Source organism: Mytilus edulis, chromosome 10, assembly GCF_963676685.1.
Source record: "Mytilus edulis chromosome 10, xbMytEdul2.2, whole genome shotgun sequence".
Taxonomy (NCBI): domain Eukaryota; kingdom Metazoa; phylum Mollusca; class Bivalvia; order Mytilida; family Mytilidae; genus Mytilus; species Mytilus edulis.
In genome coordinates, this window is record NC_092353.1 from 49,108,158 (window position 1) to 49,135,726 (window position 27,569).

General features: G+C 32.5%; 1 protein-coding gene across 1 annotated transcript; it reads left to right on the top strand.

Annotated features, from left to right (window-relative positions):
* The first annotated feature begins 15,208 nt into the window (after window positions 1-15,208).
* Window positions 15,209-27,443, top strand: LOC139492468 (perlucin-like). The gene is made up of 5 exons (XM_071280648.1): window positions 15,209-15,306; window positions 15,495-15,595; window positions 24,279-24,402; window positions 25,722-25,941; window positions 27,347-27,443. The coding sequence occupies exons 1-5, from the start codon at window positions 15,261-15,263 to the stop codon at window positions 27,381-27,383; spliced, it is 528 nt and encodes a 175-aa protein (XP_071136749.1). The 5' UTR covers window positions 15,209-15,260; the 3' UTR covers window positions 27,384-27,443.
* The last annotated feature ends 126 nt before the right edge of the window (window positions 27,444-27,569 follow it).

The following is a 27,569-nucleotide window of genomic DNA, read 5'->3' on the forward strand; positions in this document are numbered from 1 at the left end:
CAATGTAGAAAAGTAAACGTATAACAATACGCACATTAAAATTCAGAGAGATTTAAGAGAATCCCTAAGAGAAGTCCGAGTCTGATGTCAGAAGATGTAACCAAAGAAAATAAACAAAATGACAATAATATGCTTATTATGTTTATTCATTTCATTTGCTTACTTATTGTACCACAACATAAATGTATGTTGATACTTGTAAATTAATGAAGAAAAAAAATAAATTATAAAAAAAAAATAATTATAATGTAATTGTTTTATTTTAAATTCTAATTCGGTTACCAGCTCCCTAATGGTTAACTCAAAGCGTATCCAATCACAAATTCGAGTGTGTTGCTTTCCTTTTTAAAGGATTGCATTCCTATTTATATTTTGACAAAACCATTAATCGAGATCAAATCCATACTGATTCAGATTGAGAAAGGGGACTTTTACATGGTTGTACTTGATTTCTGGCTGATGTTTGGCATTTTTAAGTACAGGCAGTTAAAAACAATGTCTTTTTAGTTTTTTTCAAATTTAAAAAAGATGAAATTCATAATTAGGGCAGACTGGAACATTAATGACCAATTCATCAATAATATCAATAGCCTGTAAACAGAAGTCGCAGAAAAACTTACAACGTCATGGCAAAAAAAAAACCAAAAAAACACGACAATATGACGAGCAAAACATTACATAATATACTAAAGACGATTCAAGTCTAATGGAGTTACGAACGGTCATTTGATAAGATTTGTCGATTAAAGTATACATTTTTGGTGATTTTCAAGAAGTCATGAGGGGGAGCATATTAGTAGCATTTACCTCCGTAAGTTACATACATTGTCTATGGTGTTAATCAATCTGTTTCTTGTTCGGCATTTTTCCTTTTGAAATTTTACTCTTATGTTGTTTTGTTTTAAAGTTCATCGGACGGTACCAAGACGTTGTTATTAAAAAAAATTCCGTGTCAACTTCACATATTATACATTATGGTCTTGAATCTGACGTTGTTTTTTTTTTTTATCGTAAAACGTCTAATAGTATTCTTTTATTTAAGAAATACTACTTTTTACTGTTTATTCTGTTTTGTGTTTTTCTGTGTTTTCCATTCTGTCATTGTGTTAGTGTGCTGTGGTTAATTTTTGTGTTCTTGCCTTTCTTTTTTGCTTGTATGCTTTGCCTATATACCTTTTTGGTTTTTTTTTCTTATATATGACATGGCTTTGTACTTATACATCCCGTTTTTGTGTGATTGTACTATGGTAATTTTTTAATTCTTGTCTTTCACTTTTGCTAATTTGCTTCGTCTATGCTTTTTTGTGTTTCTTTGTTACATGTTTGTCTGTTTTTAAGATAATAAAACAATTTTTGACTGCTATGCCCCTATTTTGGACATTTTTACTTATCATGTCTGTTTGTGTTGGTGATTGTTTTTTCACACATCGTTTTCAATATTATAGAATTGTATGTCACTGTCATACAAGTGAGAGGTTCAGCTAACTATAAAACCGGGTTTAATTAACTATTTTCAACACGAGAAAATTCCTTTTCCAACTCAGGAATATGATAGCTGTTAGTCATTCGTTTGATGTGTTTGCGATTTTGATTTTACTATTTCATTACAGACATTCCGTTTTAAATTTTACTCAGAGTTCGATTTTTTATTTTTTATTTTTTACTAAACTTCTTTTTATTTGTTATATGAAATAATCCGTAGACATTTTTATATTTTTCTCTGTGATTTAAGGAAGTTCGCTTCTCAGTTTCAAATTGATTAACTTTTCAAAACACTAGTTAATATCGATAGGGGATTAATAAAGGAATCAAAAGAGTAAAAAAAAATATACAAGTCAATGTATTTGTTTTAAAGATATTAGCCATTGAAATTTTGGCTGAAGAATATTCTCTCTTGCCTTTTGTTAGCTTTATCATTGACAAGTTTACATTCTCAAAAACCATTAAAGAATAATTGAAATGTTATAAGACTTTTACAGATGGCTTATCATTATACATGAAGATTTATAAAAAGAAAAATGGGGGTCAATGGCCATTTTGTTAAGGCATTCAAATGAATAAAACCAGAGGTTTCCGAAAATCTGACAAAAATTCCAAAACATGACAAGCGAACTACCTTAATGACTGAGGTAATAATATCCTGCAAAAGCAAGATTTTATTCATGTATTCTTTTACATTTGGTCGTCTTTCACTTATCTGTATATTTGTTATTCTCTATTCTTTATGTTTAAGCACCCCGTTATACTCTTTCTTTATTTTTATGACAATAAAACTAACAATCTAATTAATTTGAAAAGATGTAACCTTTGTACAGTCTGAATGTCAAGGAGGATGGCTAAATTTTGGAAACGCATGTTACTATATTAGTGATACTCACAAGAACTGAGCCGATTCTGCAGTAAGTACGACATTATCTTCGTAATCACATGATTTTATGGAAGGAAAACAAAGACATAATGTTTTCTTAGCACAGTCATAAAACGATCATAAACATTAGAACGTGATCTTTTGGCATTACAATGTACCGTACTAAATACAACCGAAACATCATTTCGCACTGGGTAAGCTATTGATGGTATGTAGTGTCAACTTGTGTGTGGGGATAGGGTGCTTTCTATATACAATGGGATATGACGGGGCCGGTGGATAGGTGTTTAGGATCTGTTTCCCTCCTGGAGCACCTAAGATCAACTCCCAGTTTTTGGGGGGATTCGTGTTGCTTAGTCATTACTTTTTTATGTGGAGTCTTGTGTACTATTATTTGTATATTTGTCTTTTCTTTTTTAGTCATGGCGTTGTCAGTTCATTTTCGATCTATGAGTTTCACTGTCCCTGATGTAAGAAAACCATTAGAAATATATGATAAGGTCAATAAAATTCCAATTACTTTATATGATCAGACGTGTTAGGCCGACACAGCCGAAAGTCTCGACGCAAGTCAACATTCCAAAAGGAATATCTGAGCCGAGTTCCGTTTTCAGAATACTACACTAAACGCAATCATTATGAGTAAAGGTTACATCTTCACCTACGCAACATTTTTGAACGTATACATTCTTTAAATCAAAATTGTATGAAAAGGGATTGATGACAGACCCACAGGTGCATCCCTGTCGATTAAGTTTTGAAGAAATCACCGGGATGACATCTACAATTATAAATCACAAAAATACTGAACTCCGAAGAAATTTCACAACGAAAAGTCCCTAATCAAATGGCGAAATCAAAAGGCTCAAACACATCAAACTAATGGATAGGAAATGTCATATTCCTGACTTAATATATTAAGCATTTATTCTTCTATTATGATGCTAAAACATTGAAATAAATGTATAGTGTACTATTTGTCACCAACATTTTTGTCTAAATAGTTATACATATATATACTATATTTTTTAATTATTTTCGCTTTTAATTTTGATTAATCTGATATACTGTAAACATTACTGCCACATGTTTATTCATTATTTGTTTATTACTGTTTTAATTGTTTTGAAGCGTTCTATTTCTATAAAGATATAAAGGTGTAATACCACCAAATCATGGTACGTCACATCCGGTTGTATACGAAAATAGGTCGAAAAAAAATATTCTCTTGAATTAGGTTGTAGGAAATTAATCCTACATTATATTGCAGTGAATCATTTCTGTTGCATAAACATATATCTTGGGTATTTCAAATCACTATTATTTTTGTTTTTGTTTTGGGGTTTCTATAGAATATTTTGTAAATTTGAGGTTACATGGTTCCTAAACCTTGTACGAAGGTTAGATAAGTGGAGAAATTTGATTTGTTAACTTCCAGTGATGGTTAATTTCTTGTATGCAATGAAATGTTATGTGAATTGTTTTTGGAGAGGATATAATTTTACTAATACCAAGTATTTCTTTATTTGAAACAAAGATAACTTCTGCACATTTTTTTGAAAAATGCAAATTTAACAAAGACTAATAGGGGAAAATCAATGGTGGTATTACACCTAAACACATGTAATAAGTTTTGTTCGGAAAGCTATACGTTTTAAACTAATCAAATTGTTCATATCCATAATATATACATCATGAGAAAACAAAATCTAAAACACTATGACCTAGTGCGAAAACTTCATTTTTTATATAAATAAAGCTGTTAGTTTTCTCGTTTGAATTGTTTTATATTGTCATTTCGGGGCCTTTTATAGCTAACTATGCGGTATGGGCTTTGCACATTGTTGAAGGCCGTACGGTGATCTTTAGTTGTTAGTTTTTGTGTTATTTTAGGCAATCATACCACATCTTCTTTTTTATATTCAGACGATTCGTAAATTGATTGTTAAAATCAAACCATAAATGTCTTCAAACAGTTTCTTTAAAAGAGGGACGAAAGATACCAAAGGACAGTCAAACTCATAAATCTAAACCAAACTGACAACGCCATGGCTAAAAATGAAAAAGACAACCAAAAAACAGCACACATGACACAACATAGAAAACTAAAGAATAAACAACACGAACCCCCACAAAAACTAGGGGTTATCTCAGGTGCTCCGGAAGGGTAAGCAGATCCTGCTCCACATGTGGCACCCGTCGTGTTACTTATGTGATAACAAATCCGGTAAATATTCTAATTCGGTAGGTCACATTCATGAAAGGGAAGGGGATTGTAGTTACTACGTAAGGAACATATCCGATATCATTTGTGAAACGGTTATCTGTAACAAACATAAACTTTTAGGCACCGCTTTACAAGCAGAGCCAAATACAATGAAAGTCCCAACTATGTATTGGCTTCCGAAGCTACACAAAACCCCTTACAAATATAGATTTATTTCGTCTTCAAGCCATTGTTCAACTACTAAATTGTCTATTCTTCTTACCAGCACACTTGGTACAATTAAAAACCTGATAATAAATTGTTCAAATAAGGCCTTCGAAAATAGTGGAATAAATTACTTTTGGAGTGTCAAGAACTCGTTGGAAGTACTTGATAAATTGCATGCTTATATTGGTGATTTTGAATCTGTTCAAAGTTTTGATTTTTCTACCCTGTATACCACATTGCCTCACATTCTCATTAAGAAAAAATTCACACACTTAATTAAATGGGCATTCAAAAAATCAGAATGTGAATATATATGTTCAAACTCTTTTAGGTCATTTTTTAGTAGCAATAAACAAAAAAACTATGTTAATTGGACATGCTTTGATACTATATATGCCCTTGAATTTTTACTAGATAACATTTTTGTTCGCTTTGGGGATTCCGTATATCGTCAGATTATCGGAATTCCAATGGGGATTAACTGTGCACCACTTATTGCGGACCTGTTTTTGTATTGTTATGAGTTACAATTTATGACAAAAATAAGCAAGGACCCATCGAAACAACATCTGATAAACAAATTTAATAATACTTTTAGATATTTGGATGATATTTTGGCTCTCAATAATGACGACTTCAGTATGTATATTAATGAAATTTATCCTGTTGAACTTACTTTAAATAAAGCTTATACTAACAATGACCACTGCCCTTTGATATCTATATCACTAATGGAAAGCTGAATACTAAAATTTATGATAAAAGGGATGATTTTTCATTTCCTATCGTTAATTATCCGTTTTTAGATGGTGACGTTCCCTTGTCACCATCTTACGGTGTTTATATATCTCAACTTGTACGATTCGCTCGTGTATGTAACAATTTTTTAGATTTTAACGAGAGAAATTTATGTATTACTGAAAAATTATTACACCAGGGTTTTCGATATCACAAACTAGTCAAAACATTTACTAAATTTTATCATCGGAATAAAGACATCATTCGTAAATATAGCTCAACATGCAGACTTCTAATACGTTCAGGTATTTCACATCCAATTTTTTATGGTAATATTCTTTATAAAGCACAAAGGTGTCAGTATTCACCTCAGAAACTTACAAAACCTTTGAATAGACTTATTAAGAAGGGATATAATTACGATACTGTTGTCAAGTCATTAAAGATTGCATATTTTGGCGTTAATATTGAGTCACTGATAAGGTCTTTGCATCGGAACTAAACACATTTATTCTAAAAACAGTTGTTGGCATGACACGGGTTATGTTCTTCTCATATATGTTATGATGGTATGATACTAAACCCCTAACGGGAAGGATTGTGCCTGATGTTCATATGATGAAATCATAATCTTTCAGTCAGTTTAGTTGAAGTCTGGAGCTGGCATGTCAGTTAACTGCTAGTAGTCTGTTGTTATTTATGTATTATTGTCATTTTGTTTATTTTCTTTGGTTACATCTTCTGACATCAGACTCGGATTTCTCCTGAACTGAATTTTAATGTGCGTATTGTTATGCGTTTACTTTACTACATTGGTTAGAGGTATAGGGGGAGGGTTGAGATCTCACAAACATGTTTAACCCCGCCGCATTTTTGCGCCTGTCCCAAGTCAGGAGCCTCTGGCCTTTGTTAGTCTTGTATTATTTTAATTTTAGTTTCTAGTGTACAATTTGGAAATTAGTATGGTGTTCATTATCACTGGACTAGTATATATTTGTTTAGGGGCCAGCTGAAGGACGCCTCCGGGTGCGGGTATTTCTCGCTACATTGAAGACCTGTTGGTGACCCTCTGCTGTTGTTTTTTATTTGGGCGGGTTGTTGTCTCTTTGACACATTCCCCATTTCCATTCTCAATTTTATTCCTTAACGGTCAACCAACTCGTGATGGCAATAGACGAGTTATTGTTTGAAAAATATACGTAATGCATACCATGTAATTACTCATGTAAAGAAATTATGTGCCTGCCTAATCTTGCAACTGTTAAGGAATTGTTTAAGAAACACTCTGCGCTACCCGGCCATTTGTCTTTATTTGTCTCTGTCCGACTTATTTAAGTTTTTGTTAATAATGTTAATAATCACCAACTCTGTGAGTAACTTAATTTACTGCCCATTATACGTCGCTTTGAACGATATTATGTTTCTCAGTACAAATAACTTGCTTGCGAACAGACAATTTGAAAATTTTGGTTTTTTTTTTGTCAATTTAAAATATTTTTTTTAACAAAGTTGCTTAAAATATAGAGCTTACCTGTAAGCGTTGTCATTGATTATTAATGAGTTTAACAACAAGCATAATGCAACAGTAGTATACCGCTGTTCAATAGTCATGATTCAAATAGTCCGGGTCACAAACCGAACCTGGGGAAACACATCAGCTATAAGAGGTAAAAAATAGAAACAATGAACAGCAACAACAAACCAAATTGAATATTCACAGAAGCAGAGTATTTGTAAACAAATGTCGCATTCCTGATTTGATAGAAGACATTTTAATAAAAAAAAAAAATGGTGTCTTGAACCTGGTTTTGTGGTTAGCCAATCTCCCGCTTATATGGAAATGCTAAAAATGTCGCTTTAATGACAATATTATGTGTTAGGATTACAGAACAAAAAACACAAGAACACTCAGGACAGAGAACTACATAAATGATAATAGTTCACTAAAACATGCAAACCACTGAATACCAACGTACACCTTATGTGAATTTCGACAGCATATACTATTATCAAACATGGAAAATAGGTCAGACATGACTTCCTGTTCCTTGTCTACTTATTTTAAATGTCTAATTCTGTTCTAGTATCAATTCGGGTATATTCAGGTCGTTTCAGTTCCAATATTAAACATTTTGACAATAGTAATCGATCTACATTTCAGACATGTATTGGTATTGTAAAATATAAACATATTGGCCTTCGATGAAGGTGTTAGGGTAGGTGAACACACCACGAGGGAAGTCGCAGGACAGTATGTTTTTTAACATACTGAATACCTTATATGTGTCCTCATGTTCCTTTGGCACCATCTTACAGTAAATATATATCCTAACTCGTTAGTTATGCTCATGAGTGTAGTGACGTTTTGAAATTCAATTATTGTTATCTACGTATTACTAGTAAATTGGTATGTCTGGGATTTTGGGACTTTTACTTAATTCTTGTAGAAACTTATTTCAAACGGAATAGCACATCCTAAATATTACGATAATGTGGTAAACCGAGCCCGGAAAATAAGATTCGATCCGGGTAAACTTATCAACCATTAAAAAGTAAAATCATAAAATACTGAACTTAGAGGAAAATCAATTCGGAAAGTCCATAATCACATGGAAAAAATCAGATAACAAAACGCATCAAAAACGAATAGACAAGAACTGTCATATTCCTGACTTGGTACAGGCATTTTCAAATGTAGAAAATGGTGGATTAAACCCGATTTTATAGCGCTTACCCTCTCACTTTGATGACAGTCTCATCAAATTCCGTTATATTTACATTGATGCGGTAACTAAACAGACACAATAAATACAATAGTCAAAATATGGGTACATCAGTCATCATCTTATAACAATTTTAAAAGGACTAATTTAACAGAACACAAAAACATCTACCTACATACACATTCATTGATTTGTGTGTCTGACGTCAGAAAATTGTATACGTCACATATATTTGTCGTTCAATGTGCATACAAACAATTTTAAATTTTACCTAGGCAATGTTAGCATACAGGGTTAAAAAATCAAAAGTATGTAAGAATAAATTTCAGAAATAGACCGAGATTTAAACTAGTCCAAACGTTAAATATAGAATTTATAAGAATCCACAACTAGTTAATTCCACTACGCGATTGAGTGATTTTGACGAACAAACTTATCCTACCTATTCGACTCTTTGAATATAGTTTTATTAATATAAATGTTAATTTTGTTATGAGTAAATTAAAACCATATTAAATATCAAACATGTACTACAATCTGTCGATACCTAAAGTTCGGCATTGCACAATGTCTTGTTTTTTTCTTTGACTATCAATGACGTCTTTAAACTAAACTTTTTAGATGTTGGATGTGTGCTGATTGATATTTCAATTTAGGTACACGAGTTTTTGATTATTTTATATTGGCTTTGAACTAGCTGTCAGTATATGCCAGTACTCTCAGATATGTTGTGTGGATGTAAATGTACCCGTCCACGTCCACTCCTTGTTATTATATATGTATCCGATTGATGAGTTAATAGATATAAGTATATGTGGCATGGTTGCCAATGAGACAACTGTCAATCAAAGTTATAGTTTGTAAAACGAAACCATTTTAGGTCGAAGTACGACCTTCAACACGATGCCTTGGTTTGAACCGAACATTAATCGTTAAAGCGCCCCAACAATGACTAGTGTAAAATCATTCAAACAGGATAAACTAACGGTCTAATCTATATATAAAAAAATATCAACAAACGACAACCACTGTACATCAGGTTCCGGACGTTGGACAGGTGCAAACAAAATATAAATCAAAAAACATTTTTACCAAAAGCAGTGAACACACACCGAACGAATACATTTGATCTATATTACTATGTAAATACAAAATCAATAAAATAATTGAGGAGATATTAAACAATATCAAAAAGTAAACCATAACCTTTTTCGTGTTAAGTTTTTTTTCTATTTTGATCAATTTGATGGGTTATTTTTTAATAAACTGATAGTAGAGATTGTTATTATGTTATATTGTTACATTAATGTCCCAGGTTAGGAAGAGGGCACTTTAGAAATTTCAGCAGTTGACTTTTGTAGGACTACAAGTTTTGAACTTAAATATTTTTTTGGACAGTGCCAGTGTGGAGGAACGATATGTGGGCGAGCTCAGAAAGGATATTTGACTTCTATATGTTTAGTATGGGAACAACTAGTTTCTGTTTGAACAATGCTGTCATGGCTTGATTTGTTTTAACTTCATGTATTTTCTAAGCTCTGTAATCCATTTTGCCTAGTAATTTAAGTGTTTAAATTTATGTTTTAGAATTTTTGTCGTGCATATAATTCGCGACTGACATCAGTTGAGTCAAGTGCAGAAAGTGACTTTTTGACAGATATCATTCGATTAAAGAATGTATTAACCAAACGAGGATACTGGAGCATTGATTGTAAATACTGGATAAATTATTTTGAATAATGCATCAAATGAACAAGTTTTAGTTTAAATTATTTGCCAAATACAAATCTATAAGGAGAATGACCAATCGTAGATTGACAACAAATAAGATTTTCAAAACAAAAACATATAACATCATATAAAAAAGTAGAATAAAACAATTTAAAAGCATTATCAGATGTGTATACGAAAAATATAGGTTAGCAGGAATATTTTGTAATTAAATGACAAAAGACAAGACCAAAAAAGGACTTACTATTTGTTGATTGGTAAGTTGAAAAAAGATTAAATATAGCCGAACAAAGTAAAGGAAAAGGTCGAAAAGCAAATACTATTTCAAACCAAACTTAATACTACAAATTGCATAGTCGATATTTCTGATGAAATGATAATTTAGTTAATTGGTCTCTTTTGTCTTAACAAAATTAATAGTGAAGAATGAAATACTTCTACAAATACTCTTAGAAATGCCTCATGTGACCGATTGATGTAAACAGATAGATATTATACATATCTAAATAAAGGCAACAGTAGCATACCGCTGTTCAAAACTCAAAAATCGATGGACAAAAAACAAAATCGGGGTAACAAACTAAAACTGAGGGAAACGCATTAAATATTAGAGGAGAACAACGACACAACATTAAAATTTAACACACACACACACACACAGAAACGGACTAAGCATTAGAAAAATTTCTATGAGAATAACAAATATAACATCAAATCCAAATACATGAATTTGGGATAGATAAGTACCGTGACACGTCTTATAGTAATGTGAATTCACACTCAAAAACAAGAGAAAACAAACGACACAACGGAAACACAACGTTAAAATGTAACACACACAGAAACGAACTATAATATAACAATGGCCGTATTCCTGACTTTGTAGAGGACATTTTTAAAGGAAAAAATGGTCGGTTGAACCTGGTTTTGTAGCATGCCAAACTTCCTTCTTTTATGGCCATGTGAAATATAACATTAAAATGACAACACAACATTACAGGATTACAATATGAATAAATAGGAGAACACAATTGACAAAGAAACACACGAATAATAGCTAACAAAAGGCAACAAGTTTAAAATTTTTAATACGCCAGAAGTGCATTTTGTCCACACAAGACTTACTAGTGACGCCCAGATATAAAATTTGAAAGCCGAAACAAGTACAAAGTTGAACAGCATCGAGGACCAAAAGTTCAAAAAAGTTGTGCCAAAAACGGCCAGAGTTTTCTGTTAGGTACCAGAACATTCCTATTATTTAGAATAATTTATACTTTTGCAAACGGTAAATTTTATTAAATGATTATACAAAAGATGTACATGATAAAACTGAAATTTTAGCTAATTACAGGAAACAACCGAAATACATTACAAACCCGACAAAATGCAACACATCCGAATAAGTTTAAAACTTCAACGCCAAGTGACGTCATATTAGAAATTGTAAAAAATGACAAAATAAAAAGACGTCACATTTGAATTTGCAATACAGATCATCCAAAAATGAAAAATGACGTCACATTTGAATGAATAAGATAGAATTAGGATTGATTTAAAGTTATCATTTGAACTAAATACTGATATTACATTTAATAACCATGCACATTTCAATACTTATTAATAGAAAACTAAGGTTATGGGAACTTATCACACACTGCTATTTTTATTATAGATGTGCTCTCGTCTTAATTTTATGATAATATTTACTCAAATAACTACTTTGCAGATGATTACTGGATAGACGGAACAGATAAATAATTGAGGGTCAATGGGTCCTGGCAGAGAGTGGAAAACCACTGACCTATAATAACTGGGTACCAGGTGTTCCTGAACCTAACCCGCGAAGAGATACAATCTTTTTGGAGATAGTCAAATGGTCAACCGACGTGGGTCAGTGGAATGACGACAACTGTTTAGATACATCACATTTTATCTGTGAAATGGAGTATGTAAAATATTGCTTATAACATTTATCAACCGCCCATCATTCAATACTACGAAACTGACAAACTTTGATCATACATATTCTCTTTTTACTTAATCGTTTTTGCCATATTATCATTTGTAAAAAGTTTAATCATTGAGCAAATTAAACCTTATCAAAACGTGTGCCTTGTTCGCGAATAGAATAAATAGTATTGTTACTGTGTATACAAATTTACCTCGGGTATCCCTTCAAACAAACATTCATATCCATTTTTCAATTTGGGGTAAGACTATCTTATACAACAGATACAGATAAGTCAGCCTCATATCTTGACTTATATCTTAAAATGAGGGTAGGTTGAAAACAAAATTGTTTACAATAGAGACGATTTCAGCTCTTTGTACTTAAATCTAACAACATTTTAGCAGAGCCTGCATATGGAGTATATACCTCCAAGTTGATACGATATGCGAGGGCATGTGTTTCCCATCATTATTTCCTTGATATGGTGATGCTGTTCACAATGTAGCTATTAAACAAAGACTTCCAATTGATGAAGTTGAAATCATATCTTTGTAAATTTAAAGGACGCCATAATTATTTGATTGACCGTTATGAAATGTCTATCTCTCACATGAAAGCGGATATGTTCCTCATGTCACAAGAACAATCTCGTATCCCTCTCACTATGTCAAACACCGAATTATACTTGTTACCGGGTTTGTATTAACATGAGCAATTCGACTGGCTCCGCATGTTGAGCAGTATCTGCTTACCTTTCCGGATCCGATGCCTGAGACCATCCTCAGTGTTTGGTGGGGTTTACGTTGCTTAGTGTTTTATTTTCTATGTTGTGTTCTGAGTATCACTGTTTCTCTGCAGGTCTTTCGACTTATGCGTTGAATGTCCCTCTGATATATTTCGACTTACTTTTACAATTATTAAATTATTTCATGAAGGGAACTATAGATCTTGAATCTTTGATACCATGAAAGAAATAGTATGTCAAATAAAGGCAACAGTAGTATACCGCTGTTTGAAAGTCATAAATCGATTGTGAGAAAACAAATCCGGGTTACAAACTAAAACTGAGGGAAACACATCAACTATTAAAACAATGAAACGATAGACACACTGATGTGCAACAAAAAACCAAACGACAATGCAACACACACAGAAACGAACTATAAGATGAGAACTGCCATTTTCCTGACTTGGAATAGACACGTTAGTTGTGTATATATATGAATGTTCTGCTTGATTTTATTTGGGGTTTTTTATCCAATCATATACCCAGCTGGAGGTCCCGGTGGAATATAAGGTTAAATGGTATATAGTGTAGTTATTGCTGTTAAAGAAGAATATCGTGTTTTTGGATAAAATTGATATCTTTTGTTTTTAATAATTGTTTACTCATCAGGTAATGTAAAGATGCATGCAGAAGATGTTTATGGGAGTCATGCATATTACAACTCAAAAATTTCTATGGTAACAATTTGTGTCGCTGTTTTAGAGGGGTCAACTGTCAAGACTTTATTTTTAATATTCCTGTGTTAAAAAAATGTGACAATGCCGTTGAACTAAAGGTATGTGCACGCGATAATTCTAGCTTGAAATGTTTTTTCTCACTAATATAGAGAATGTAAACGTAGATATTAAAAGATAACAATCCGACCAAAAAGTAGAGAATAAGCAAGATAACTCTGCACCCCGGAGGTGCGCTTAGGCTGGTCTCTAAATAATAAAGTATACAAGTTCAATGAAAGAAACAAACCGTGCTAACTTCGAATCATCGAAATGAACTAAAGTGAAGAAAAAACACACAATTGTTATCAATCACAAAATCCGGCTATTTTTGTTTCAGTTAGGATACTTTTACATACTATATTAGTTGCTTTGACAACTATGACGGTTAATGACATGATTGTAGATTGAGCAACTTCAATCATCACCAGTTTAAGGTATGGTTTGTTAGTTTTGGTGAAGTGTTTTGAGGACTGTTTTTCTTCCAAAAGTTGATGATTTAGTATTTGAGTTTCTCGGCAGTTAGAGAAAGTGACGCTTTGAAGAGAATATATTGAGGTTGTAAATGAAGAGATTTTATTCATTATAACATATTTAAGTAAGTTAAGGTAGATGGGGTGTCTAAATTATACTCCATAGAATGTTTTAATAATTTGCCAAAATGTAGTTTACATTATACTTTTTAAACAAAAGTAATAAAAAGAATGGGTCACCGGGCTTATTTTTATGCTACTCGGTGTTCAAAATTGACAAATTTTGTATAGATTATGCATGGAAAACCCAATTTTCTGCAATAAAGCATAAACTTCACCATAGAATTTTGAGATAACATATGAGAAGATAGCTTTAATAATATGCTTTCAGTTAAGAAAAAGAAAAAATGGGGTCACCGGACCCGTTTTCTTGCTACATAATAAAATAGAGAAATTCCTAACACATTCTATTGTAAAAGTACCTTAATCTGAATTATCTGCCCTTGCATTTGAGTTGCCTCCCCTTATGTGGCAAAGTTGGGAAAATTTTGATCAAACAAAAGTTTTCTGTTTTTTGTAAAATACAACCATGAATATGATAAAACATGTAATTTTCTATACAGAAGTGGAAGTTCTTACACATGAATTACCTACTACTCGAAAAATTTGCACATTCTATTAAAGATCTAGACCTTGTTTTCTGGTATTTCCAAATCCAAGATGGAGGAAGACACCCTATCTACCTTAAATAACAAGCAATTCAAATTCACCTTAAAGAGGGACGAAAGATACCAAAGGGACAATCAAACTCATAAATCTAAAATAAGCTGACAACGCCATGGCTAAAAAGGAAGAAAAACAAACAAACAACAGCACACATGACACAAAATAGAAAACTAAAGAATAAACAACACGAACCCCATCAAAAAACTAGGCCCATCATTGGTCAGTACACATGTATAAGTGTACTTATTAATTTGTTTCAACAAGCTTTTGATTAAGTACAAGCAGTTTACAGCAATGTCTTCATGGTATTTATTCAATCACATATTTAACACGTGTTTAGGGCATCGGTGACCGATTGGTCAATTTAATGCATCCATAATTATACTACCTCATAAACAAAAGTTAAAGAAAAACTTTCAACGTCACGGAAAATTTTAAAAAAAAAACCCGATATCATGGATATGCCGAACAAAACCTCAAAGCATTACATAGTATACTAAAGACTGTTCAAGTTTAATGGATTAAGTCGATCCATTGATAAGATTTGTAATATGTATCTTATCAATTAGATTATACTTCTCTGGAGCGATAAAATCCTATTCATTATTTGTGTGATATGCAAGAAGTCATGAAGGGGAGCATATTAGTAGCGATTTTCTTCCGTAAGTGACCTACGTTGTCTATGATTTTGATAAATCTGTTTCTTGTTCGGCATTTAACTCATATGTTGCTTTTTTTTCTAAATGTACTAAGGACACATTCATGTTTTTTTTTTTTTTTTTGAAATTGATTATAAACATTGTACTTTATGCGACATTCTAATAATTATCAATCTGTTTAATTTGAACAGATATAACCTTTGTTCAGTCTGAATGTCAGAGAGGATGGCTACATTTTGGAAACTCGTGTTACTATATAAGTGATACTCACAAAAACTGGGCCGATTCTGCAGTAAGTATGGCATTATCTTCGTTCTCACGTGGTTTTATGGAAGGTGAACAACGACGTTATGTTTTATTAGCACAGTCACGCAACTTGGTCATTTTAAGTCTCATCCATTTGTTTTTATTTGTGTCTGTTCGATTCAGTTGATTAATTAAGTTTCTGTCAATAATTTTTTAATCATCACCAATTCTGAGTAACTTAATTGCACTGCCAATTACACATTGATTTGAAAGATATTATGTTTCTCAGTGTAACGGATCACATCAATCAGACATCAAATAAGGCGATAGTTCGAGTATGCGGTCTATATAAGTATCTTTTATTCTTCAAAATACATTTAATTTTGGCTTCTTATACTATATATCATATCAACCGATTCTCTACAATAAAATACAAATACACATTAACATACATCGTATTTGTCTTTTTGTAAAGTAAAAATATAACTTAAAACACTAATAGCATAATACTAATCAAACAATATGATTCACTTTCTTTCACTCTTCATAAGTAACTTGTTAAATTAAAAAGTTAATTAGAATAATATTAATTTATATTTAAATACTTTTACAATTCTTAATATTTCTTCTTTAAATAAATATTGTTCTTAAAAATGTACATAAATTATCTCTTACCGATTATGATCTCTCTATAAAATTATGATGTGTCTCCGAAATATCAAATAACTTGCAATGAATAAAAAAAACTAGACAACGTAACGTACGTAAAAGGCTTAACGTCATAAAACTTAAAAAACGGGAAATATAACAATTCATAAGAGCACAACGTTACATGTATGCGCAAATACCCAAAAATCGTATCTACAAGTATTACAAATAAAATAAATAACTTCAGTAATAATAAATGAAGTAACCCAACAATTTGGAATAACATTTCAAATCTAACACTCCCCACCATGACATTTCTTAAAAATTGTCATCACACAAAAAAACTGATAAAATATCAATTAATTATTGTTAATTCTATTGTGAATTTTGACTCTTTTGTTCTGATCACACAACCACAGATACTTGTAAGACTATCACGACTCCTAATGATAGTGTCTACGAGACATAGGTAAGTGCATTCTCCATACCCAATTTCAGAACCATCGCTAGATATATGAAGCTGAGCATCAGATATATCTTTCATGCCTTTTGTCTTGAAGCAACTAGGAATTGATATATTTTTAATTTCTGGCAGCGTCGATTTCCATTTTATCCATTCTTCTTCTTTTTCTTTTGGTTTATGTTCCTTTGTGATGGGGTTGTGCGGAAGGTACCATATGTGACTTGACTCATTACTTACATCAATAACTTCCTTTGCATATCCTTTTTGTATATAAGCACTTACTGTTGCTGTATACATCTCATGTAGCTTAGGATCATGTGACAATTTGCGGTGTAATTGATTTAATCGAGCATGTGCTAAAGGCAAATTATTCGGTAATTTTACATTTTCATCCCACCACGGTAATTCAAGTTTGTAGTGTCCATCTTCATAGGCTATTGTTGACTCCATTGTTTTCAAGGCGCGTTTATCCTCCAAAGACATGCATACTTTCTCCGTGTTAGGCTTATCGAGAAAATCAGTGGTCCAAAGTCGCTCTAACTGCTTCTGCAAAAGTACATTATTTGCATGCTCAAAATTGATGTTAACAACATCACTGGTGCTTGAGTTGTTGATTGGTCCTCTTACGATCCATCCTAAGCTTGTTCGTACGGCATATGGCTCATGCCTACTTCCTGAACGCACTTCTATGGGAATGTGTGCTTCTGGTGTATCGGTGCCTATTAGAAGCAGAACTTTATTGCTGCTTATTTCTGGTATATAAATATCTGACAAGTGTTTAATACTCTTAATATCTTTATTATTTGCGGCTGAGTGTGTCGATATCGGTAGATTTTTAACTGACCATACCTTACTAAGTGTTATCGGACAGTTGCTGCCAACTGATTGTACATGTAAGTCAACCTCTTGACCTTCATGTCGGACTCGCTGTGCTGTTGCTGTTGTCATTTTAAATGTAACCGGCCTACTTTCGGTTTCTAGCATTTTTATCAAACGCTCGTCACATAACGTTTTATCCGCTCCATCATCAATCAAGGCATAAGTTTGGCAAGTTTTCCCATTTGACCCTTTAACCTCGACGGGTATAATTCCTAGACAATTCTTAATAACTGTCCCGGCGGATGAACAATTGATGCTTACCTTTGTAGCCGTGTGATCAGTGTTGTTATTTTTACCCCAACTATGCATTAAAATGTGATGTTTAGAGCTACAATTTTCTACAGGACACATTTTAGCTTTTCTACAGTCCCTTGAAAAATGTTTACCCTTTAAACAATTAAAACATAGCTTAGCAGTTCTTACAAAATTGACTCTATCGGTTAAATTCATAGACTTGAATTTTTCACACAATTCTAAATTATTACATGTACCATTACAATAAATACATTTACGATCTTGTGTCGTAGCCTTGCTGACATACATATTATTAGAAGCAAATGTAGATACCTTCTCTCTTGTATTCATATCAGTGCGTTTGTCTATATCTTTTCTATATGCATTTGAGTTTTCTCTAACGAGATCTAGACCAAACATTGACGAAGCTAGACGAGACTTTTTATCAATAAAGTTTGTTAAATCAGAAAATCTAGGTTCTCTACCATTTTCAGTTATGGAATGAGCAATATCAACCCATTTTACCCTTAAATGCATAGGTAAACGCTTTACAATCTTTCTAAGATTATCAGTATTATCTATATCAGAAACATATCCTAATTGTGATAAAGTTATTTCACACTTTTGCGTTTCAAGAGCTAATTTTGAAAGTGACTCAAAATCTGACGCCTTTATCGGAGCACCATATACAAGATTTTCTATATATGACCTAACTATCATGTGTGATCTGCCATAACGTGAGTGTAAAATAGACCTAGCACGTTCATAACCCTTTTTCTCTAACAATACACAATCTTCTATCGAAGATTTAGCCTCACCTTTACAATACTGAATTAAATAACTTAACTTTAACTGATCATCTGTAACTCTACATTCAACATTCGTTTCAAAGTTCTTTATGAATTTGCAGTAATCTGTGGGTTTTCCATCAAAAGTCAAAAGTTCAGGTTTAGGTAGATTGAATCCTTCTTGTAGTGTTGATGCTAATCTTTGGAATGCAGTATCGATGCTGCTGTTTGACTGTAAACTTCCGGCAGTGGTGCACTCTATCCTTGAAACGGCATTTTCTGTACTCTTTGTTGTAACATGTTCATTGTTATTCAGTGTCTTATTTTCTGTGTTTAACGGCACGTTTATATTCTGATAGTTCTTAAATGTTACCTCGGTATCTTCTTCTTCTTCTTCTTGCCACACAGATTCTTCCAACTTTGCTTCTTCTAGCTGACTTTTTCTTTCTAACATCTGTTCTTTCATTTCTATTTCTCGACGTGCGCGTTCTAGTTCCTTCTTTTCTGCCATTTTCTTCACTTGAACCTCGGCCTCTAAGCGGTTAGCCCTCGCTAGCTTCAGCCTATACTGTGTTGACGATGAAGTCCGAGACACAGACGTAATACGGCTATTCTTGTCTTCTTCCTCTTTTGCCTTTTCGGGTTCGCGTATCCACTCATTATATCTTTCACGGAATTCTATGAAGTTTTTCTGTGAGCTGTCAAAGTTTATTTCTAATGTCTCTATTATATCCGAATTTGTACAAAAATCCAAACATTCCAAATGTGCAGCTTTAAAGTGTTCATAGCGGTCACACAATTTTGTGAATTATATTTTCACAGTTTCCACATTATAACGTGAAATCATCTTTGTTTCCAATTCATTGTATAACTTAGTAAGCTGAGACAAATTAACTGTTCTTTTCTTCCGTGATTCTTCATACGCTCGCTCCGCTTCTTCACTATCCATCTTTTTGGAGTAAATCGAGAATTGTAACGAATCACATCAATCAGGCATCAAATAAGGCGATAGTTCGAGTATGCGGTCTATATAAGTATCTTTTATTCTTCAAAATACATTTAATTTTGGCTTCTTATACTATATATCATATCAACCGAATCTCTACAATAAAATACAAATACACATTAACATACATCGTATTTGTCTTTTTGTAAAGTAAAAATATAACTTAAAACACTAATAGCATAATACTAATCAAACAATATGATTCACTTTCTTTCACTCTTCATAAGGAACTTGTTAAATTAAAAAGTTAATTAGAATAAATATTAATTTATATTTAAATACTTTTACAATTCTTAATATTTCTTCTTTAAATAAATCTTGTTCTTAAAAATGTACATAAATTATCTCTTACCGATTATGATCTCTCTATAAAATTATGATGTGTCTCCGAATATCAAATAACTTGCAATGAATAAAAAAAACTAGACAACGTAACGTACGTAAAAGGCTAAACGTCATAAAACTTAAAAAACGGGAAATATAACAATTCATAAGAGCGCAACGTTACATGTATGCGCAAATACCCAAAAATCGTATCTACAAGTATTACAATTAAAATAAATAACTTCAGTAATAATAAATGAAGTAACCCAACAATTTGGAATAACATTTCAAATCTAACACTCAGTAAAAAAAACTTCTGCGATCAGACAATTTGATGAATTTTGTTTTTAAACAGAGGTGACTAAGTATATTTTTTTTACAAAATTGCTTAAAATATAGAGCATGTCTGTAAAGGTTGACATTGCTAATTGATGAATTAAACAACAAGCTAAATGAAGGCTACAGTAGTATACCACTGTTCAATTATCATGGTAACAAACCGAAACAGAGTGAAACACATAAGCTATAAGAGGAAAGCAACAGAAGCACTGAACAAATTGAACCTACACAGAAACGGACTATTGCAATACAAATGTCATAATACTGTTTTGATGCAGGACATTTAAAACAAATAGTGTATAACACCTGCGTTTGTTGCTAGCTAAATCTGCCGCTTATTTGACAATGTTAAAGTATCGCGTTAATGACAAAATTGTGTGATAGGAATACAGAACAAATTGACACAAGAACGATCAGGACAGACAACTACATAAATGAATAAGATAATAGTACCACAGAATACCAATGGACACCTCCTGTGAATTTCGACAGTACATATTATAATTTAACATGGATAAAAGAGGGACGCAAGATACCAAAGGGACAGTCAAACTCATAAATCTATGACAAACTGACAACGCCATGGCTAAAAATGAAAAAGACAATCAAACAACAGCACACACGACACAACATAGAAAACTAAAGATTAAACAACACGAACCCCAACAAAAAACTAGGGGTGATTTCAGGTGCTCCGGAAGGGTAAGCAGATCCTGCTCCACATGTGGCACCCGTCGTGTTGCTTATGTGATAACAAATCCGGTAAATAGTCTAATTTGGAAGGTCACATTCGTGAAAGGGAAGAGGATTGAAGTTACGACGTTAGGAACATATCCGATACCATTTGTGAAACGGTTATTCCATAACGGTCAACCAACTCGTGATGGCGTCCGTAAAATTTACGAAGGGATGATTTCAACTTCACCATTTGGAACTCTTGGTTTAATAGCTTCCTTGTGAGCAGCAACCCTCTATCAAGAAAATCATGATAGGAAATGCAAATACGGGAATATCGTATCAATTGGGAGATATATACCCCGTATGCAGGTGCTGCTGGAATGTTGCTACTTAGAAATGGAAAGTTCACAATTGGAAAGCTGAAATCATCTCTTTTGTCTTTTGTCTAATATGTCAGACATGACTTCCTCTTCCCTGTCTACCTATCTCAAATTTCCATTTTATTTTAGTATCACTTCAGGTCAATTCAGGTCGTTACAGATCCAAAGATAAAACATTTTGAAAATAGAAATAGATTTACCTTTCAGATATGTACTTGTATTGGTATACTTTTTATCTTTTTGAGCTATGGCAAATTTTTGTATTATTGTCTTTTATTTTTGTGAATGTGCTTTGTCTATATGTCTTTTTGTGTGATTAGTGATTAAGATATAAATAATAACACAATGTTGACTGGTGTACACCTATTTTTGACATTTTTACATATTTTGTCAGGTTATTTTGGGAGGCTGTTTTGTTCACACATAATTTTCAATATAATGGAGTTTTATGCGACTGTCATACAAGGGAAAGGTTAATGAAACATGGATAATATGTCAGACATGACTTTCTCCTCAATGTCTACTTATCTTGAATGTCTAGTTTTATTCTGGTATCAATTCAGGTCGTTTCAGTTCCAAAGATAAAACATTTTGACAATAGAAATCGATTTATCTGTCAGACATGTACTTGTATTGGTATAGTTTTTGACTCTTTAAAGTATTTTAACAGTTTGTCATTGCAACTTATCTGAAACCACACTACAGGGTTTCATGAAACTTTCTTGATAAAAAGAACATACCATGAAGATGCGTATCAACACCGAAACTAACTATGATATAATGTTTTCCCTGTGAGTTATGCCCTTTTAACTTTTAAATATGATATACTACTGCAACAGTTTGTCGTCGTAACTTCTCTCAAACCACATAACATAATTTGATTAATTCAGTATGATAATTTACAACAACATTTACCATTATCTTAGTAAACTTTTCTTTTTAGATAATCAAGAATTCTCTAAATATACTGCTGAAATGTACCAAAAGGAACTGACTTTAAATCAATCAATTATAAACATGAATAATTGACATTTCCTATATATAGATATTACAGTTTTACACCAGAAACTCTTCACAAAATTAGCGACAAAATTGATGAATGCTTATTCCCTGTTGTGAATTTTCCCTTTTTGAATGGTGATGTTCCTTCCGCACCGTCTTACAGTTATTTATCCCAAGTCGTTCGCTATGCTCTTGTCTGTAGTACTGTTTTGAAATCAAATGAGCGTAATATATATACTACTATTAAATTGTTAAGACAAATTACTTGAAACCTTTACTAGGTTCTTCAATGAATACATAAATTTGGTTGCACATGTAGAAAACTTATATCAAACGGAAAAGCATATCCCTAATTTAACGAATATGTGGTGAATCATGCTCGGAAATTAAGATTCGATTCAGGTATAATCATCAACCATACAAACAAGCTTATTCAAAAAGGTTACCTATTCGACTTTGAAATTAAATCTTTAAATATTATTTTATTGTTATACATATTGATTTTGTCATGGGTAAATTCAAAGAACATTAAATATCACACATGTACTTTTACGGTAATACAATATGTCGATACCTATTGTTTGGCATTGCACAAGGTCATGTTTTTCTTTTACTGTTTATGATGTCTTTACATTAAATTGCCTTTTTTTTTTTTTTTTTTTTTTTGTTGTGTGGATGTATAAGTACCCGTCTAAGTCCACTTTTTATTTTTTTCCATTCGTATCAATTTCATGAGTTAATAGATATAAAAAGATGTGGCACGATAGCCAATGAGACAACTTTCCATCAAAGTCACAATTTGTAAAAGTAAAAGATTATACATCAAATAACAGCAGTCAACATGGAGCCTTGCCTCGCACTGAACAGCAACCTATAAAGGGCCCCAACAATGACAATATTCAAACACTAAAAAAAACAACGGTCTCATTAATATAAAAAACGAGAAACGAAAATCTTACATCAACAAACGACGACCATTGAACATCAGGTTCCTGACCTCTGACAGGTGCAAACAAGACAATAACAATCAAAACCAAGGAGTAAACAAGGACTCACAAAACCAAAGGACATTTACATCAACAGTTATAAATAATAAATAAGACCACACGAACTCCACTTAAAACCGAGAGTGAAATCAGGTGCTCCGGAAGGGTAAGCATTTCCTGCACCGTATACGGCACCCGTCGTGTTATTTATTTGTTCAGTTTGGTAATGATGGAAGGTTATTATGACTGAAGAAGAATATCAGATATGATTTCTGACACACTTTTGTCATGATGGTAAAATTTCTTGAGTGATGATCTTAATTTGATTGATTCATAGCCTTGTCTCAGCGGGTTTAAACATTTCAGTAGGTACCAACCTTCACCCTGAACGAATATATTTGATCTATGACACTATAGCAATACAAAATCAAAAAAGTAAAGATCGAGATATTAATCAGTATCAGAGAGGCAACCATAACATTTTTGTTTAAATGTAAAAAAAAAGATGTGGTATGATTGCCAATGAGACAACTCTTCACAAGATACCAAATGGCACAAAAATTAACAACTAAAGGTCACCGTACGGCCATTAACAATGAAGTTTGGTTTTATTTTGATCAATTTCATGAATTAAGTGGGTTTTTTTCAATTGATTTTATTATGTTATACTGTGTCATCAATGTCCCAGGTTAGGGAGATGAATGAGCGCTCAGGAAATTTTAGCAGTTGACTTTTCTAGTACTATTTGTTTTGAACTAAGGTATATGGTGATATTTGTTTTGCCAGAAACAGTGTGAAGGAATGCATGGGTATTTGAGCGAGCTCACAAAGGTTCGTTGATTTGCATATGTATATTATGGGAACATGATGCTTATCCTGTGTACGAAAACAACGGGTTTTAGTTTGAACAATGCTTTCATGGCTTGATTTTTTTTCTAATTTTATGTTTATTCTAATTCTCTATAATCATTTAATAATTTTAGTGTCTTATTTTTGTTTCAGAATTTTTGTCGTTCATATAATTCGCAACTTGCATCAGTTGAGTCAAGTGCAGAAAATGACTTTTTGACAGATATCATTCGTTTAAAGAATGGATTAACCAACCGACGATACCGGAGCAATGATAGTGAATATCAGATAATTTATTTTGAATATTGCATTATTTCATCTAATATTACAATATACTTTTTTTCGTATTACCTTCTTTTGACTCCTGATCATATAATTGTTGAACAGTTTACCTCTTCTGTGGTTAGACAGCCTGGTACTCGGCCAAGTAAGAGCAACCAAACGAAGTAAAATCGAACATTTGAGGGGGAAGTTTACTGTTTTCTGATGATTTTGCCGTGTTAAGAAAATATAAATTTTTTCCCAATAAACTGCATCGATTAAAAGTTTGATTTTACTTTTTTATATAGCTCTTACTTGACCGAGTATCAGGATGTTTAAATACAGAGTAAGTAAACTCCGGAGTCAAAAGTCGGTAATATGAAAGTAGTCTATTGCATTAACGAAATTAGGTTTAAAGCAAATTTACATATGTACAGTAAATGAACAAGTTTCAGATTAAATTCTTTGTCAGATAAATATCCATAAGTAGAATGAACAATCGAAGATAGACAACATATAAAGTTTTTAAAACAAACACAAATAAAACATTGTATCTGTAGGTTTTTTTTTTATTATGAATTTTAAAATATTATAAAAGAATGAAGTAGAATAAAACTATTCAAAACCAATATCAGACGTTTATACGACAAATATAGGGTTAGCAGGAATATTTTGTACTTTATTGAGATAGGAAAAGATCAGAAGGGTTACACAACAAAAAGACTTATTATTTGTTCGTTGGTAAAATGAAAAAAAAAGACTATGTATCGCCGAACAAAGAATTGAATAGGTCAAGAAACAAATACTCTTTCAAACTAAACTTAATACTAAAAACTGCAAATGAATGAAAAAGCACAACGTGCTGATATTTATGCAGAAAGAATGAATTAGTGTTTGGGTCTTTTGTTGTCTTAACAATATTTTCTGCTAACAGCGAATAATGTAATCCTTCTAAGCACATACTCATAGAAATGCCGTGTTATTGACTTGTCGATAATAAAGGCGAGTAATAGCTTTAAACTCAAAGACGTGTTAAATGTTTCGTATGCTTTACTTAGAGTCAATGCTATACATAGAGACGTCGGTCAGTGATGACGGTGCGGTCCTTTTGTTACGTAAAAATGGCACTAAAACGTTAACCAAATAAAAGAGTATAAAATAGACTGAACTGAAACTATAACTAATTCACAACATGCCTCATGGGACCGATTGATGTTAACAGATTGATATTACTAGTATACATATCTAAGAAGGTTATGGACACTGCTAGTTTTATTCTAGATGTGCTTTCGTCTTCATTTCATGATAATATTCACTAAAATAAATACTTTGCAGACGATTATTGGATAGATGGAACGGATGAAATAATTGAGGGTGAATGGGTGTGGGCAGAGACCGGAAAACCACTGACCTATACGAATTGGGTACCAGGTACTCCTGATCTACATAAACCAAGAGATGAAAACTGTTTAGAGATAGTCAAATGGACAGACCACGTGGGTCAGTGGAATGACGACCACTGTATAGATACATCACATTTCATCTGTGAAATGGAGTATGTAAAATATTGCTTATAATAATTATCATCACTCAATACTACGAAACTGACAAAAACTGATCGGATACATTCTTTTGATTAATCGTTTTTGCCATATTAGTATTTTTAAAAAGTTTAATCATTGAGCAAATTAAACCTGATCACAATGTGTTCATAGTTCGCGAGTACAATAGATATTATTGATTTTAATTGTATATACATTTTTAAATATCGATCGTTAAGTAAAATGCTACTGTGTATAAAAATTTACCTCGTGTATCCCTGCAAACAAACATTCATACCCATTTTGCAAATTGGGATAAGACTACCGTATAGCGTGTTATTTTCGCGGGTGTAAAATTTCGCGATTTTTGTTAAATAAGGTATACGAAAGATTTTGACGGTTATTATTTTGGCGGATTCAAAACTTGTATCAATACCTTTGCATGTGCACTTTTAAATTGGCGGAATTTATTTTGGCGATTCAGTTCTATCAGCAAAAATAAGCGAAAATTTACACCCCGCGAAAATAACCCGCTATACGGTATCTTATACAACAGATACAGATAAGTCTGCCTCATATCTTGATTTACATCTTAAAATAAGGGTCGGTTGAAAACAAAATTGTGTACAGCTTGTGTGAACTTTGTATTTATATGTAACAACATTCTAGCAGCGCCTGCATATGGAGTATATATCTCAAAGTTGATACGATATGCGAGGGTTTGTATTTCCTATCATTATTTCCTTGATATATTGATGCTGTTCACAAGGTAGCTATTAAACGGAGACTTCCAATTGATGAAGTTGAAATCATACCTTTGTAAATTTTACGGACGTCATCATTATTTGGTTGACCATTATGGAATGCCTGTCTCTCAAATGATAGCGGATGTGTTCCCAATATCACAAGAACAATCTCGTCTCCCTATCACGATGTCAAATACCGAAAAAGACTTGTTACCGGGTTTGTACAAACATGAGCAACTTGACTGGTTCCACATGTGGAGCAGGATTTACTTACCTTTCCGGATCCGATCCCTGAGACCATGCCCAATGTTTGGTGGGGGTTCACATTGTTAAGTTTTTTTTCTTTTCTATGTTGTGTTCTGAGTATAACTATAGTAAAATTGTGTCAAATAAAGGCAACAGTAGTATATCGCTGTTCGAAAGTCATAAATCGATTGAGAGGAAACAAATCCGGTTACAAACTATAATTGAGGGAATCATATCAACTTTAAGAGGAAAACAATGAAACAACAGAAACACTGAGGTGCAACAAAACAACCAAACGATAATGCAACACACACAGTAACGAACTATGAGATGAGAACTGCCGTTTTCCTGACTTGGAATAGACACGTTAGTTTTGTAGATATATGAATTTTCTGCTTAATTTTATTTGCTTTTTTTATCAATTTAGATACCCAGCTGGAGGTCCTGGTGGAATTGTAGGATAACTGGTATAAAGTGTAGTTATTGCAAAGAAGAATATCGTGTTTTTGAATAAAACTGATGTCTTTTTGTTAATAGTTGTTTACACATCAGGTAATGTAAAGCTGCCTGCACAAGATGTGTAAGGGATATTACAACTCAAACATTTCTATGGTAACAATTTTTGTCGCTGTTTCAAAAGAATCAACTGT

Excerpts from the sequence above, each read along its gene's own strand:
- LOC139492468 (XM_071280648.1), top strand. The coding sequence starts at position 15,261 with ATGCAAGAAGTCATGAAGGGGAGCATATTAGTAGCGATTTTCTTCC. Across the intron at positions 15,596-24,278 it reads AAAACTGGGCCGATTCTGCA|AATTTTTGTCGTTCATATAA; the intron begins GTAAGTATGGCA and ends TTTTTGTTTCAG. Across the intron at positions 24,403-25,721 it reads ACGATACCGGAGCAATGATA|ACGATTATTGGATAGATGGA; the intron begins GTGAATATCAGA and ends AATACTTTGCAG.